At 51.4% G+C, this 12,614-nt stretch overlaps 1 protein-coding gene across 3 annotated transcripts in view; it reads left to right on the top strand.

The window, feature by feature from the left end:
• The window catches only part of INSC (INSC spindle orientation adaptor protein), a 132,804-nt gene that overhangs the window by 85,920 nt on the left and 34,270 nt on the right, over positions 1-12,614 (top strand). For all 3 annotated transcript variants that reach the window (XM_043481136.1, XM_043481138.1, XM_043481137.1), the window contains exon 7: positions 3,330-3,455. In XM_043481136.1, the coding sequence (XP_043337071.1) occupies positions 3,330-3,455 (126 nt within the window). The remainder of the gene's footprint in view (positions 1-3,329; positions 3,456-12,614) is intronic.

Below are 12,614 nucleotides of genomic sequence, written 5' to 3'. Positions count from 1 at the left end.
CATGCGCTTGTCCCCACCCCATTTTAAACCAAAGATACCCGGCAGCAGAAGTAGGATTTGAACCAGAATCCCCTCAGTCTGGGTTCGGGATTTCCCTCTTCCTCTCCTGGTAGCGAAAAATGCTAAGAAGACTGTTTTTCATAGGCTTGGGAAAAGATGAAATGAGAATCCAATGCAAATGGGTGCAGAGGCTTAAATATAGTTAGGCTGGAGCTGGTATCTCCTGAGCCAAAGGAAGGCTGCCACGTTGATCCTGGCCCTCAGCTTCTCATGCTTTGGCATCATTTCTTCACGGTCTGCTCCAGAAGCAAATATCTATCACTTTATAAATCTATCTTTGTACATATATAAATAATATTCATACTATCTGTGATTAAATATAAATATATAAGTATGCATACACATGTAAACGTATATGTATACAGATATTTACATCTGGTGGAAGGTCATTAATGGCCAGCAAGGCAGGCTAGGGAGACCTTAGGATTCTTGTTTTTAGTTCTCACTTTAAAGAGTAATTTGATTTTATGTCAGTGACTCTTTGAGTAAGGTCTTTGTGTGGAACCCTTATCAGATGTCCCAGGAACCATGGGAAGGTAGGCAGGTAGGGATACGGATTGTGGAGCAAGAAATCAGAGGGGTGAGTGTCTTGTCCCATACTAGGGCATACATTTAGTGAAATGATGATGTGACTAAAATCAGAGTGCTTTTCTTTGACCCTTCTACAGCCATCCCCCCCAGATTATGTCAAGAGTTCTTGCTCTGTGCTCTTTTAACCCTGTACCCCATCCTCATTTCAGTGCATCCCCACCCAGATTTCTTCCTGCTTTTAACATTGTCTGCCAGACCATGAGCTCATTATGGATGGAGACTGAGGCAGTGCCCAGCACAGGGTCTGGCATATAATAAACCATTAATATTTTTGTGCTGCATGAACAATGTTACCCGTCCTAAGATATGACCTTTTCCCACCAAATCAACTATCCTAAAAGGAAGTAGGAATATAGAAGTTGAAGATCACTCTTGGCTAATTATAAAATGTCAGAAATCCTGAATTCCTCCAGAACTGGACGCTTTCGTCTTGGTCCCTGCTGTGATAAGCTGTCAAACTCTTAGACAGCAAAGGGCTCGGAGCTTATCTTTGTTGGGTTCTAGGAAGGGGAGGTCTGGGGTGACTCATTTCAGTGAGGCTCTGCTGGGCTGCAATGGTCATTGCTGCTTCTTCTGGTTGCTCATACACTATGCTTTCAGTTCCTCCCTACTGTGTCCCCAGGACACACAACAGTGCTTGGTGCATAGTATAGTTTTTGTGGAGAGAGTTCTCAAAAATCTGATGGGATGGCAGTTTTGCTGACCCCACCTCCTTCTTCCTGTAACGTCGTTCTCAGTTTAGGAAACAGGGTTATGGGCTCAGTTAGAGCCAGGAGCAGTGCGGTTAAAGGCAAGTGCCCCGCAGGACCAGGTGCAGACCACTTGTTCACGTATTCTTTCCTGCTACTGGCATCCCTGCAGCCCTCAGGAAAGGGAAGAGGGGGACGCAGGGTAAAGCCCGATGTGGGGCGGCCAGCTTCCTCTGCTCTGGACATGGACGTCTAGAATGGGGTTGCCACCAGTCTACTGGGCACATGGTAAGTCATCGTTGTGATCTCACTTTGCTCTGGGAGCCAAGGTAGCTTCGGTGATTTCTATTGAATTAATCTGTCCAGTTAGAAGGAGCGCCTCACTCTCAGCCTCTTCTCAGAAATCCTCCCAGACTCCTGGGAAGTCGCCACAAGGTGAGGGAGTTTCCATAAACTGCTCTCACAAAGAGAAAAATACAGGTTCGCACTCAAGAGCTGGGCTGATCATTTCTAAAGGGTTTCTATATATATATTTTTCCCTTTTACAAACTGGAGTGAAGGAGTAAAAACAGGACCAATGTGGATTAGGGGGGGAGGTATGATTATTTCATCCATCTGGACTTCCATTTTTCCCATCCCCCAAATGGAAAGAAATTACAGTATTGATGTAAATAAAGCCCCTTTTTGTGTTCCTGCCATGGTGGCTGGGAGGATCTGAGAAGTGACAGGTGGTCGCTGGCATAGTGAGAACCAGCACGAGGCATCTCGGTTTCAGTTCTCTCCATCTGCCTCAGGCTTGTTTCTAGAACTTATTTCTGACAGCTCCAGTCTCGTTCCCAGGCGGCTGCTGGGAGGGGGTTGCCAGGCGTCTGCAGCAGTGTTAACTGGGGTTGAGCCTGGTCCCAGTACAGGTGCCTCCCCTGGCCCCTCACCTCCAGTTTAGATTACCAAGGGTGACATTATTTCTGGAGCTGACATTTCACTGCAGCATGTGTGGGAGCTTGGGAACATGTGAGAGTGTGTGTGTGTGTGTGTGTGTGTGTGTGTGTGTAGGAACTGGGCCGGGGGAGGGGCCGGGGGGGCGGGGGGGGGAGGGCCGAGGGGGTGGGGGATTCTTTGCTCCTACTACTTTCCTAGATTCTCTGGCTGGGGCCCTGTAAATTAAGCTGACAAAAGACACATTAACAAAAGAAAAATAGTTTATTAGCATGTGCCCTGCACTTACCCATGGGAACAGTCAGAGATGAGTAACTCAAAGGGTTGGTTACAACTTGGGCTTCTGCAGCATCTTAGCAAAGGAACAATACATTTTTAGAGATGTAATAAGACAAAGGAAGAGAACCTTGAGTCTCTGAAAGTGAAAGTATTAGTCGCTCAGTCATGTCCAACTCTTTGAGACCCTATGGACTGTATAGCCCACCAGGCTCCTCTGTCCATGGAATTCTCCAGGCAAGAATACTGGAGTGGGTTGCCATTTCCTTCTCCAGGGGATCTTCCCTATGCAGGGATCAAACCCAGGTCTCCTGTATTGCAGGCAGAGTCTTTACCATCTGAGCCGCAAAGGAAGCCCTCTTGAGTCTTTAGGGGTGGCAAACTGTGGGAAGACACGTATATGGCAAACTAATAGTAGCTGAAGATGGAAGTTGGCTATCTGAGTTTCTTTTGGTGCTGAATCCAGGCTGATAAGGGTCTAAAGTTGTCTCCAGTGATTAACTCTTGTCCTTCTTAGTAGAGAGGAAAGGGAGAATGATCTTTTTAAATTTATGTCCTGCTTTTAGTCAAATAGGGGGAGGACGGATATCTTTTTTTTTAATCTGTTTCTTCTTAATTGCCTTCAGCTCCAGACAATCCTTAGACTAAAATGGCATATTTGGGGGTGGCTGTTCTGCCGCCCTACAGACCCCAAAATGCACCAGCTGAGTTGAGGGGGTGTTAGCCCCAGGAGAGGTGACACAGTGAGATCATGTGACATTTTCTTTTCCTTGCCAGGAGGGTGGGGTCGTCGCGCTCTTCAAGGTCTGCCGGCAGGACACTTTCCGGTGCCTCTACCCCCAGGCGCTCCGCACGCTGGCCTCCATCTGCTGTGTGGAGGAGGGGGTCCACCAGCTGGAGAAGGTAAGAGTGCAGCTGGCTGGCTGCATGGGGACTGAGGTCCCCGAGGGGGCGGGTGACTACGGAAAGTGACCTCTTGGTGGACATCTGGACCTCTTCCTGGAGCAAGTCCTCTGAGTCCCTCCTTTCCTCAGCATCATTCAGGTGGGGCTGCTGGGGCTGATGAAGACGTGAAGGGCGCAGAGGCTGAGGAGCTTGGCGGGAGAAGGCAGGGCCCAGGGGTGGAACACCACAGGGGGCAGACAAGTCAGATGGGGATGGCTGTCGAGGTTGAGGGTAGTTGGTCCTTCCCTCGTGGCAGGTCCCTGGAATGAAGAGAAGAGGATCCAGTTTCTTGGGGGACAGGATAGGCAGGAGCAGGGTGTGCGTGGATGCCTGGGCAGGCAGGTGGGCATCCCCCCAAGAGGGCTAGGGTAAGGGAAAAGGACACTTGAGTCCAAGGGCATGGTGGGTCACCACAGCTGAGGTGTCTGGGGTTGGAGATATGGGTGACCAAGCAGTCCCAGGTACCAGGCCAACCTAGGGCGACGTAACAGGTTCCAGCCACCCCCCTCCCCACCCTCACGCCCCCCAGGTGGTAGGGCTGAGTCTGCTTCTCCCTCTTGGCCTGAGTGGGTCCAAGCCTGCAGATGGCTCCTCAGGGATTTTAGCAGGAGTGTTGGGAGGCTACGGCTGACACTTGGGGATTTTTCAATTATGTTTCAAGGAAAGATGCTGAAATTATTTTTATGGAAGAGAGGTGAAAAGTTGTGGTATGTCCTGGTGACAGTTGCCATGTCTGCAGGGTTGGGGGTAGGTACCTTGAGCCTGTTCTCATAGCTTGGTCTAAATGGGGATGGGGCAAGGAAATTGCTTCCCTTCCACTGCATCCCTGCCCACAGTCTGGTCCTGGTTGCCCAGGAAACCTCCACCCTCCCCTCAGGTTTTTCACTGTGTGGACTCCTAGACTGATGGTTGTTTTACATTCTACCCTGCCTCTTTCCAAATCGGCTCAGATAATGGGACAGGGCCACAGCGTCATGGGCTCTGGGGTGCTTTTAGCTGAAGATGGAGTGTTCATGGGCAATCTACTCATTTTACAGATGAGAAGGCTGTGACTCAGAACGGGCAAGTCATTTGTCTGGGGTCACACAGCAAAGTGGTGAAGGAGCGAAGGCCAGCCCTCTGGACAGAGTGTTTCCTTCCCATGGGTTCAAAAGCCTTTGTATTTGTGTGCTTGCTTAGGTGGCAAAAAGGAGCAGAGGCAGTGGCCAGACAGACAGACTCCGTGAAGAAAATGCATTGAGCATGTCCAGCTTCATGCGCTGAATAATCTTCTCTTCTCCCATAGAATCTTCCTCCTTAGAGAGTGGAAAATGGCCAGATGGGTTTGTTTCTCATCTTCTTTCATGCTGGTTGGCAGAAAGAAGAAGGGAAGAAAGCAGAAGGGACTGGACTCACCAGTCCTCCAAAAGCAGTGGATTTCTTGGCTTATGAGTTTGCAGAGCAGTGGGAAAACTTCCATCCAGGAAAGAAAAACAGCAGAACTTTTCTGTTTAGAGTGAAAACGTGTGCAGCCAGGAAGGCTGGGGGGCAGTCTTTCCTTCCGCCTTCCTGTGCGGTTCCCAAGCCAGAAAGCGAAAATGTGTCTTTCCCAGGCCTGATGGGCCTCTGGCCTGGGACTCAGACCCCAACCCACCAAGCAAGAGGATGAGGGGAGTGTTCGGTGCCTGAGGGATTACTAAGCAGCCAGTTCTGACCTCGCCCCTTACATGCAGCTCTTCATTAAGGTTCCGGGACCTACTGAGGGGAGCGCTCTTCCTATCTTCATCTTAAAGACAGGGAACTGTGTCTCAGCCAGTATAAGTGACTCACCTACAATCACGTAGTAAGTTTTGGAGCTAGGATTAGATCCTGTCTGCTTGCCTAATGCTCAGTCAATATCAATGACTTTTAATAGATATGGTTTAATAGATACTCTCAGAACACCCCCCCAAAAATTCCTTTAGCTAAACCCAGGCCACCTTGCTGTTTCTGGCCAGTGTCCTAGTCTTCCCCCTCCCCTAACTTGCCCAGGAGAAAGTCGCCCTCTCTGGGCTTCCTCCTCCTCCAGGTCAGATTCCTTTCCATACGCAGATACTTGTGAACAATGCTCTGCCAAGCAGTGGGCCAGACGGAGGTGTGTCAGAAAGGAGTCCCCTTGTGGTCAGAAACTGCAACTACAGCTCTGCAGTCACAGCTTGCCAAATGTCTCCATGGACAGCTTAATTTCATTTGATGCTTACCTTGAACATGCAAGCATACCCATTACACAGATAAAGAAACCAAGGCCCAGCATTATGAAGTGCACAGAATCACACAGCTCATCATTCATTCATTCAGCAAACTTTTATCAACCGTCTGCTGTTTGCCAGGCACTGTTTTATGTGTTGGGAGCATAGCAGTGAACAAAACAGACAGCCACCCTGGTTCTCTTAGAGTTTGCGCTCTAGTTCATGGGGTGGCAAGTTATAACCTGTGGGCCAAAGTCAGCCTGTTGTTTTTGGCATGTACAGTCCATGAGTTAAGTCATTTTTAAATGATTATAAAAATATGAGGGGAATAACATTTGATGTCACGTGAAAATTATGTGAAGTTCAAATTTTTGATCCATAAAGTTTTAATGGAACACTGCCAGGCTCCTTCATTTAGGTGTTGTAAATGTCTGGTTTCCCTACAACAGCATAATTGGATAATTGCAAGAGAACATGCAGTCAAAAATATTTACCACCTGGCCCTCTACAGAAAATGTTTATCCACCCCTAACCTATCAGATAATAAGGACATCATGGCCATGGCTAAAAAGACAATGAAAGTGAAAGTGAAGTTGCTCAGTCGTGTCCAACTCTTTGCAACCCCATGGACTATAGCCTACCAGGCTCCTTCATCCATGGGATTTTCCAGGCAAGGGTACTGGAGTGGGTTGCCATTTCCTCCTCCAGAAAAAGACAATAATTAACATTTATTGAGTACTTGCTGTGTGCAAGCACTGGCCAGACCATTCCTTTCATGGTGTCACTTAATCGGTAACCCATCGGTGCTGTTATCCATGTCATTTATAGAAGGAAGGAAGACTCAGAGAAGTGAAGCAACTTGCTCAAGGGCACACAGCTAATAGGTGGCCTGGTGGTCATTTGATCCAGGATCACAAAGAGTCGGACATGACTGAGCGACTGAACATGAACTGATGAGATGAGCTGGAGCCAGACTGGGTTGCGAACCATCATGCCCATCCAGGACTCAGCTCCAGTGCGTGAGGCCAAGGTCCGTGCTCCTTTGCTCCACATCATACTGTTTCCAAAGCTGTGAGACATTCTAGAGACGCCCAGGTGGTCCTGGGTCACCTGCTCCTCCCCCAGGTCCCGCTCACAGTCTGTGATCTGGGTGCTGAGTGCTGGCCTCAAAACGCTCTGGTGAGGTCGCCACTGTCCATGTTTAGGGTGAAAGGTAAAGAAGTCTGGGGATGGGCTGGATCGCAGAAGCCACAGCACAACAGACTGGGTGGAGGCATAAGTGGAGAGCAGGTGCCCGCGGGCTCTCGCCCACTGCCCACTCACCAGGCACAGCTCATGCCTTCCTTAGATAATGTCACAGCCTCAGCCTCCCCTGATTTACTGGCCTCACCTCCTCCCCAAGGCTCCTGTAATTAATTGCCACAAGAAACGCGCTAAATTTGGTGAAATCCATCTTTGTCTGCAGCTACCTACCCTCTCCCCTTCCCACCACCTTGGAGCAGTTCATTAAGTCATGCACAGACCCTGGCAGAGTGTGAGTCTATCAGGTCACCAGACGCCCCATCCATCCTCAGCCCTGCTGTGTGATGCTCGAGCTCTGTCGGGCTTGAGGCATTCACATGGCCATAGACTCACTTAATCACCTGCTTCTTCTTTCTCTGTCATCCAGCCATTCACTTACTTTCAAGTCATTTGCTTCCTTGCTCGCCCACTCAGTCCATCACCATCTCATCCTGCTACTAACTCATTCTGTCATCACACGTTTGTTGTGAACTGTCCAGCGTGCTGGGGAAACTGTGGCCTCTGAGAGTCAGGCTCTTCTGGTTGTGAATCCAGGCTTGTCCACCTACGAACTTGGACACATTTCCCTGGGCAAGTTATTTAACTTCTCAGAGGTGCAGTTTTTTCATCTATCAAAGGTGCACAATGAACTCTACCTCCCAGGGCCATCAGAGATGAATAGGTGCACGGCAGTGTGGTTCCTGGCTCCCACTAGGCACTGAATAAATGGTAGCTGTTATGATTGTGGTGCAGGTAATTCCAATTGCCGGGGTTTTGGACATCAGTGGCCTCAGGGAGATGCTGGTTTGGTGGAGAAGGGAGGGCTGGCCTGTCAGCAGGAAGGGTTAGCAAGGCCAAAGATGCTGCCCCGTGCACAGTGAGCAGAAGTGTGGAACACAAGTCCCCACAACCTCTCCATTTTACAGGGGAGGAAACTGAGACTCAGCTCATGAATGTGGAGTTTGGATTCAAAGCCTGGCTGGTTTCCAAAGCCCAGTTCTTTATACTCTGTGACCCCAGGAAGAGCCGGCCCTTTTGAGGTTGGCACCGCAGGGCAGTGGCTCCCAGGGACCCAGGCTCTGGGTACTGGTCTGGAAAAGGGGGCAGGTATGGAGATTCCTGAGCAGGTGTGGAGCCGCAAGACGGCAAGAAGTCCTCTCCAGAGGTGTCTGAAGGGTCTTGCAAGCCTCCATTCTTTCTTTCCGGAGGTCCGGTTCATCCTGTTCCCCTGGGGCAGCGGGTTTCGGGAAGTCTGTCCTCCCTCCCGTGCACCCTCAGCAGACAGTCACCCCTCACTCCCCAGTCCCTGTGCTGGGCTCTGGGAGGGAGAGACAAGGAACTGTTCCCTGCCTCCCACCTGCGATGGCCACGGGGCAGCCCCATGGCCATCAGAAGCCGCAGGCCAGTGGCTTCACCTGTGCCTGGGGGGCTGGTGATGTCAGTGGCAGGAGGCAGTGGAGCTGGCCCAGAGGACCAAGGCGGAGCCCCGAAAGTGGCCTCAGCTGAGGGAATCTGCAGCTAGGCCAGTGGGGCTCTGAGCCTTTTAGGAGCTCAGTGAATTGGGGGCGCCCAGAAGAGAAGGCAGCGTTCTCTGGGACTCACTTTGGAGAAGATGGGATGAAGAAAAATGAGGGCCAAATCGAGAGTGAGGGCCCCAAGGCCACATGGCCCGGTGAGAGCAGATGGTTATCGGGTGACCCAACCCACCTGGACTGGTCAGGGCAGCCTTGGGGAGGACTAGAGCTGGGACGGTGGACTGGCATCACCAAGGGGAGGACTGCCAATCTGTGGGGAGGCTGCAAGGGGGCTAGAGAGCAAGTGACTCCTCTCTGAATCTCTGTTTCCTCTTTATGGGGTTGCCATGGTGAGGTGATGCAGCAGTGTGGGTGGGGCCTGCATGGAGGCAGAACTCGCCTTTGTCTGTGTCCCTTCCTTCTTTCCTGGCCTGTTTATCTTCACCTTTTTGGGTTAGTCTGGGGAAACCCTGCAACACCCCCAGGAATCCTGAGTCCTAGGGTTTTATAGTGACGCTGGCAGACTTCCAGTATTCTGATTGGCTAATGAGATGGTCAGGGCACCACTGGTGCAGAGGCCAGGGTTGGACAGGGCCAGGGGCCAGGATGGGGTTGGAGGAGGGTGGGGACTAGAGCCAGGCTGGGGCTGTGGGGCAGGAACCTAGAGTCTTGGGCCGTAGGGGTCTCTCCAAGCCCAGCGCTCAAATGGCCTGAGACAACCTCCATGAGAGTTCTGGTAATTGCCTCTTCCAGCCGTGATACCAGAGACAATCTTACTTTCGAAAGAGATTTCTTTTTTTCAAATACGGAGTTCATCCTGTGTTGGAGCCAAGAAGAGAGTTTAATGAAAATCGATGGAGAAATTAAAGATGAACAGTGGGGAGGGAAGGAGGGCTCAACTTCAAGTCTAAGAAGAGAAGCATCAGTGATGAGGGATGGGGACACTGCTGCCTGTCTCCACGCAGCTCCCTCACTCCGTTTCCTGGGGCGGCTTCTTGGTATTAAGATGCCCTGACATCTGAAGGACCAGGCTGGAGACAGGGAGGCCTGGACCCAGAAACCCTGGGCAGGAGGGAACTGGGTGGGGAGGCTCTGTCTCTCCAGATGCCATCTTACAGGAGCTTCTTTCCACTGCCTGCTTCTTGTAGGGCTGCAGATGGTTAGAAATAAGTCACATATAAAAAAAATTAACCTGTTTTCCTCATCCTTTTGCTCATTTGATCCACACAGTCATTTTACAGGGAAGGCACACAGAGATGGTTATGCCCATTTTACAGAAGGGAAAGTTGAGGCTGCAAGGCATAAAGACACTGGCAGAGGCAGTGTCATGTCTGACTCTTTGTGACCCCATGGACTGTAGCCTGCCAGGCTCCTCCGTCCATGGAATTTTCCAGGCAAGAATACTGGAGTGGGTTGCCATTTCTTTCTCCAGGGAATTTTCCCAACCAAGGGACTGAACCCGGGTCTCTGCACTGCAGGCAGCCGTCAGGGAAGCATCTGAGCCATCTGGAAGCCCCAAGGATGTGGAGACGGGATAGAATTAGGGACTCTGCCCTGCTCCCCCTGCCTGTCCCTTTGAGATTCACTCAGAGATTATGTAGGGGCCAGTATTGTCCAGATAAGAAGGCCTTGCTGGCCCCGGGTCTGCACCGCACTCCAAACCCGAGTTTGAAGAGGGCAGCCTCAGTCGTGCACGCGGCAGTAGGGCCTCGGCGGTCCCCATGCGCTGTGCAACAGCGCCACCTGGTGGACAAGAGCAGCAGCTGCCTCTGACGCGCGGCCCTGGGCTGTCTTCTCTACTTGGCAAAACTGGTCTGAACCAGTGGTCAGGGCCACGATGTGTCCTGAATGTGGCCTGATTTGCAAATTCAAGTCAACAGAGTCTTCTTTCTACTAAAGCAGCTTCCTCCCGGGGGAGTTTGGAGATACATCTTGTAATCTAGTGTTAGCTGCTCAGTTGTATCTGACTCTGCAACGCTGAGGACTGCTAGGCTCCTCTGTCCATGGTATTCTCCAGGCAACAATACTAGAGTGGGTAGCCATTCCCTTCTCCAGGATCAAACCCAGGTCTTCTGAATTGCATGCAGATTCTTTACAGTCTGAACTACTAGGGATGCCCCCTTGTGATCTAACATGTCTCCAACTTACAGTCTTTCACAGTGCTTGTCCTATGCCTTCCTGGAGCAGAATCCTTCCTAAACCCCCTAGTTCTCACTGCATAAAATCCACCCTGCCCCCCCACCCCACCCCAAGCCCAGTACTAAAGGAGCCCTCTGAGCAAGCCACGTTCAGCACATTGCCCCTCCAACACACAGACCCGGTTCGATGTCTGGCATTCCACCCACTCACTATGAGCTGACTTTGCCCTGCTCCAGACCTGTGCCATCATACGTAAAGTGCAGTGATAATCCCTGCCTTGCAGATGATGAGAACAAAATGAGTCAACATACCATAACTGCAAGCTGTTTTCCCCTTCTTATCAAATTCTTCCACTAACCATTCTCAGGGCTTCCTTGCCTGGAGCACCTGCCTAGGTGAGGCTGTCCCAGTGGAGTGGTTCAGTGGTACTTGCTAATGTCGGTCGATACACATCTCTGAACGGCCTTCCTGGCAGCCCTCCTCCCTCTTGGAGCTCATATTGGTGCTCCCCTGGGAGTGTGACCTACACCCCTGACCTCAGAGCACTGTCTAAGCTTCCCCACCAGCAGACTCTATCCCGCCCACTCCTTGGTCCATTAGGGAAGTGGCTTGCACACACAGATGAATAATTTTTGCTGCATGGATGAATAAATACAGTTGGAAGAGTTCTGGTGCATCCTTCCATTGCTAATGGCAGGACAGAGACTCAGAGAGGCAAAGTTCCTGCGTCCCAGGCTCCCACTGTTAGCAGCAGGGCTGCGGCCAGAAGGCTGGCTGCCTGACTTCGTGTGGATACAGCCTGTGAGCAGTTCCGGGCCCCTGCGTGGGGTGGGGTGTGGGAGTGAAGACGTAGGTCCCTTAGCAAGGATGGACTGGCTGAAAATCTTTCTATGGGATTTGCCCTGAGCCCCTTTTTGTACCATCTGGCCCGAGTAGTTAGTTCCAGCTTCCTCTCCCCTCCATTTCTCTCCCTCCTGTCACTCTGAGCCCAAGCTCTGGAGTCTGCAAACAGACCTTGTCCCCAGACTGGCAATAGTGTGGAGAGCCTGGGGCCAGCTCCTCCTTTGCTACTGGTTTGCTGGGGAGCCACAGGGAACTTTCCTAATCCCCATAAGCCTTGGTGTTCTCATTCGCTGAGTGGAGTGTCTGTTCTGCTGGTATCGTGTGCCCGATGAAGTGATCTTGGAAGACGAACGTGTGAACACAACTTAGAAGGTGTTGAGCTGGCTGGACTGGGGGTTCTGGTGCTTCTTCTCTGCGGCCAGTGTGTGTCATCAGAAGAGAGCTGGGCACCTCTCCTTGTGAGTTCATAGGTGGAGGCCTGTGCCTGAGAACCGTGTGTGTGTGTGTATGTGTGTGAGTGTGTGTGGTGGGTGAGGGGCAGTAAGCTCGGCAGGGTAAAACATCAGCAAAGTGCATTTCCCGTCTGTACCCCCAAGTAATCTAGTGCGAGCAGGGAATCTGCCCATCTGAAGTCAGATGTGAACATGATGCTTGTGTCGGGGAGGAGGGAAGCTGTGCCGCAGGGAAGCAAGGGCTGCTCGGCACCCTGGACGGGGTGCCCAGCTGGGGCCTGTACCGTCACGGCTTCCCCTTGGCTTCTGGAGCGGGGCCAGTGCCAGGTCAGAGGCCAGCGGGGGAAGGAAGCTGCTGCAGCAGAGACAGGAGACTGAGGGAAGAGAGAGTGTGCAGGTTTGGGGGCAGAATTTGACATGGGAGGACCCATTCCCTGGGAACAGACTGGCACCGACAGCACGGAGATGGAGGGGAGCCAGGATGCACCTGGCAGCAGGTGGTGGGTCATCTGGTCACCCACGGAGACCGAGACAGGGAGAGGGAGGGGAACGAGAAAGAGGAGGAGACACAGGATAAGGGAGGAAGGGGCAATGGGAAGACCCACACAGGTAGTGAACACACAGTCTCCAAGGAGGGTTTCATTCTCCTTGGGCTACTTTCAAAGTACAAATAATTAGTTT

Source organism: Cervus canadensis, chromosome 11, assembly GCF_019320065.1.
Source record: "Cervus canadensis isolate Bull #8, Minnesota chromosome 11, ASM1932006v1, whole genome shotgun sequence".
Classification (NCBI taxonomy): domain Eukaryota; kingdom Metazoa; phylum Chordata; class Mammalia; order Artiodactyla; family Cervidae; genus Cervus; species Cervus canadensis.
The sequence above is the reverse complement of the archived record's forward strand: the minus strand, read 5'-3'. Positions and strand labels throughout refer to the sequence as shown.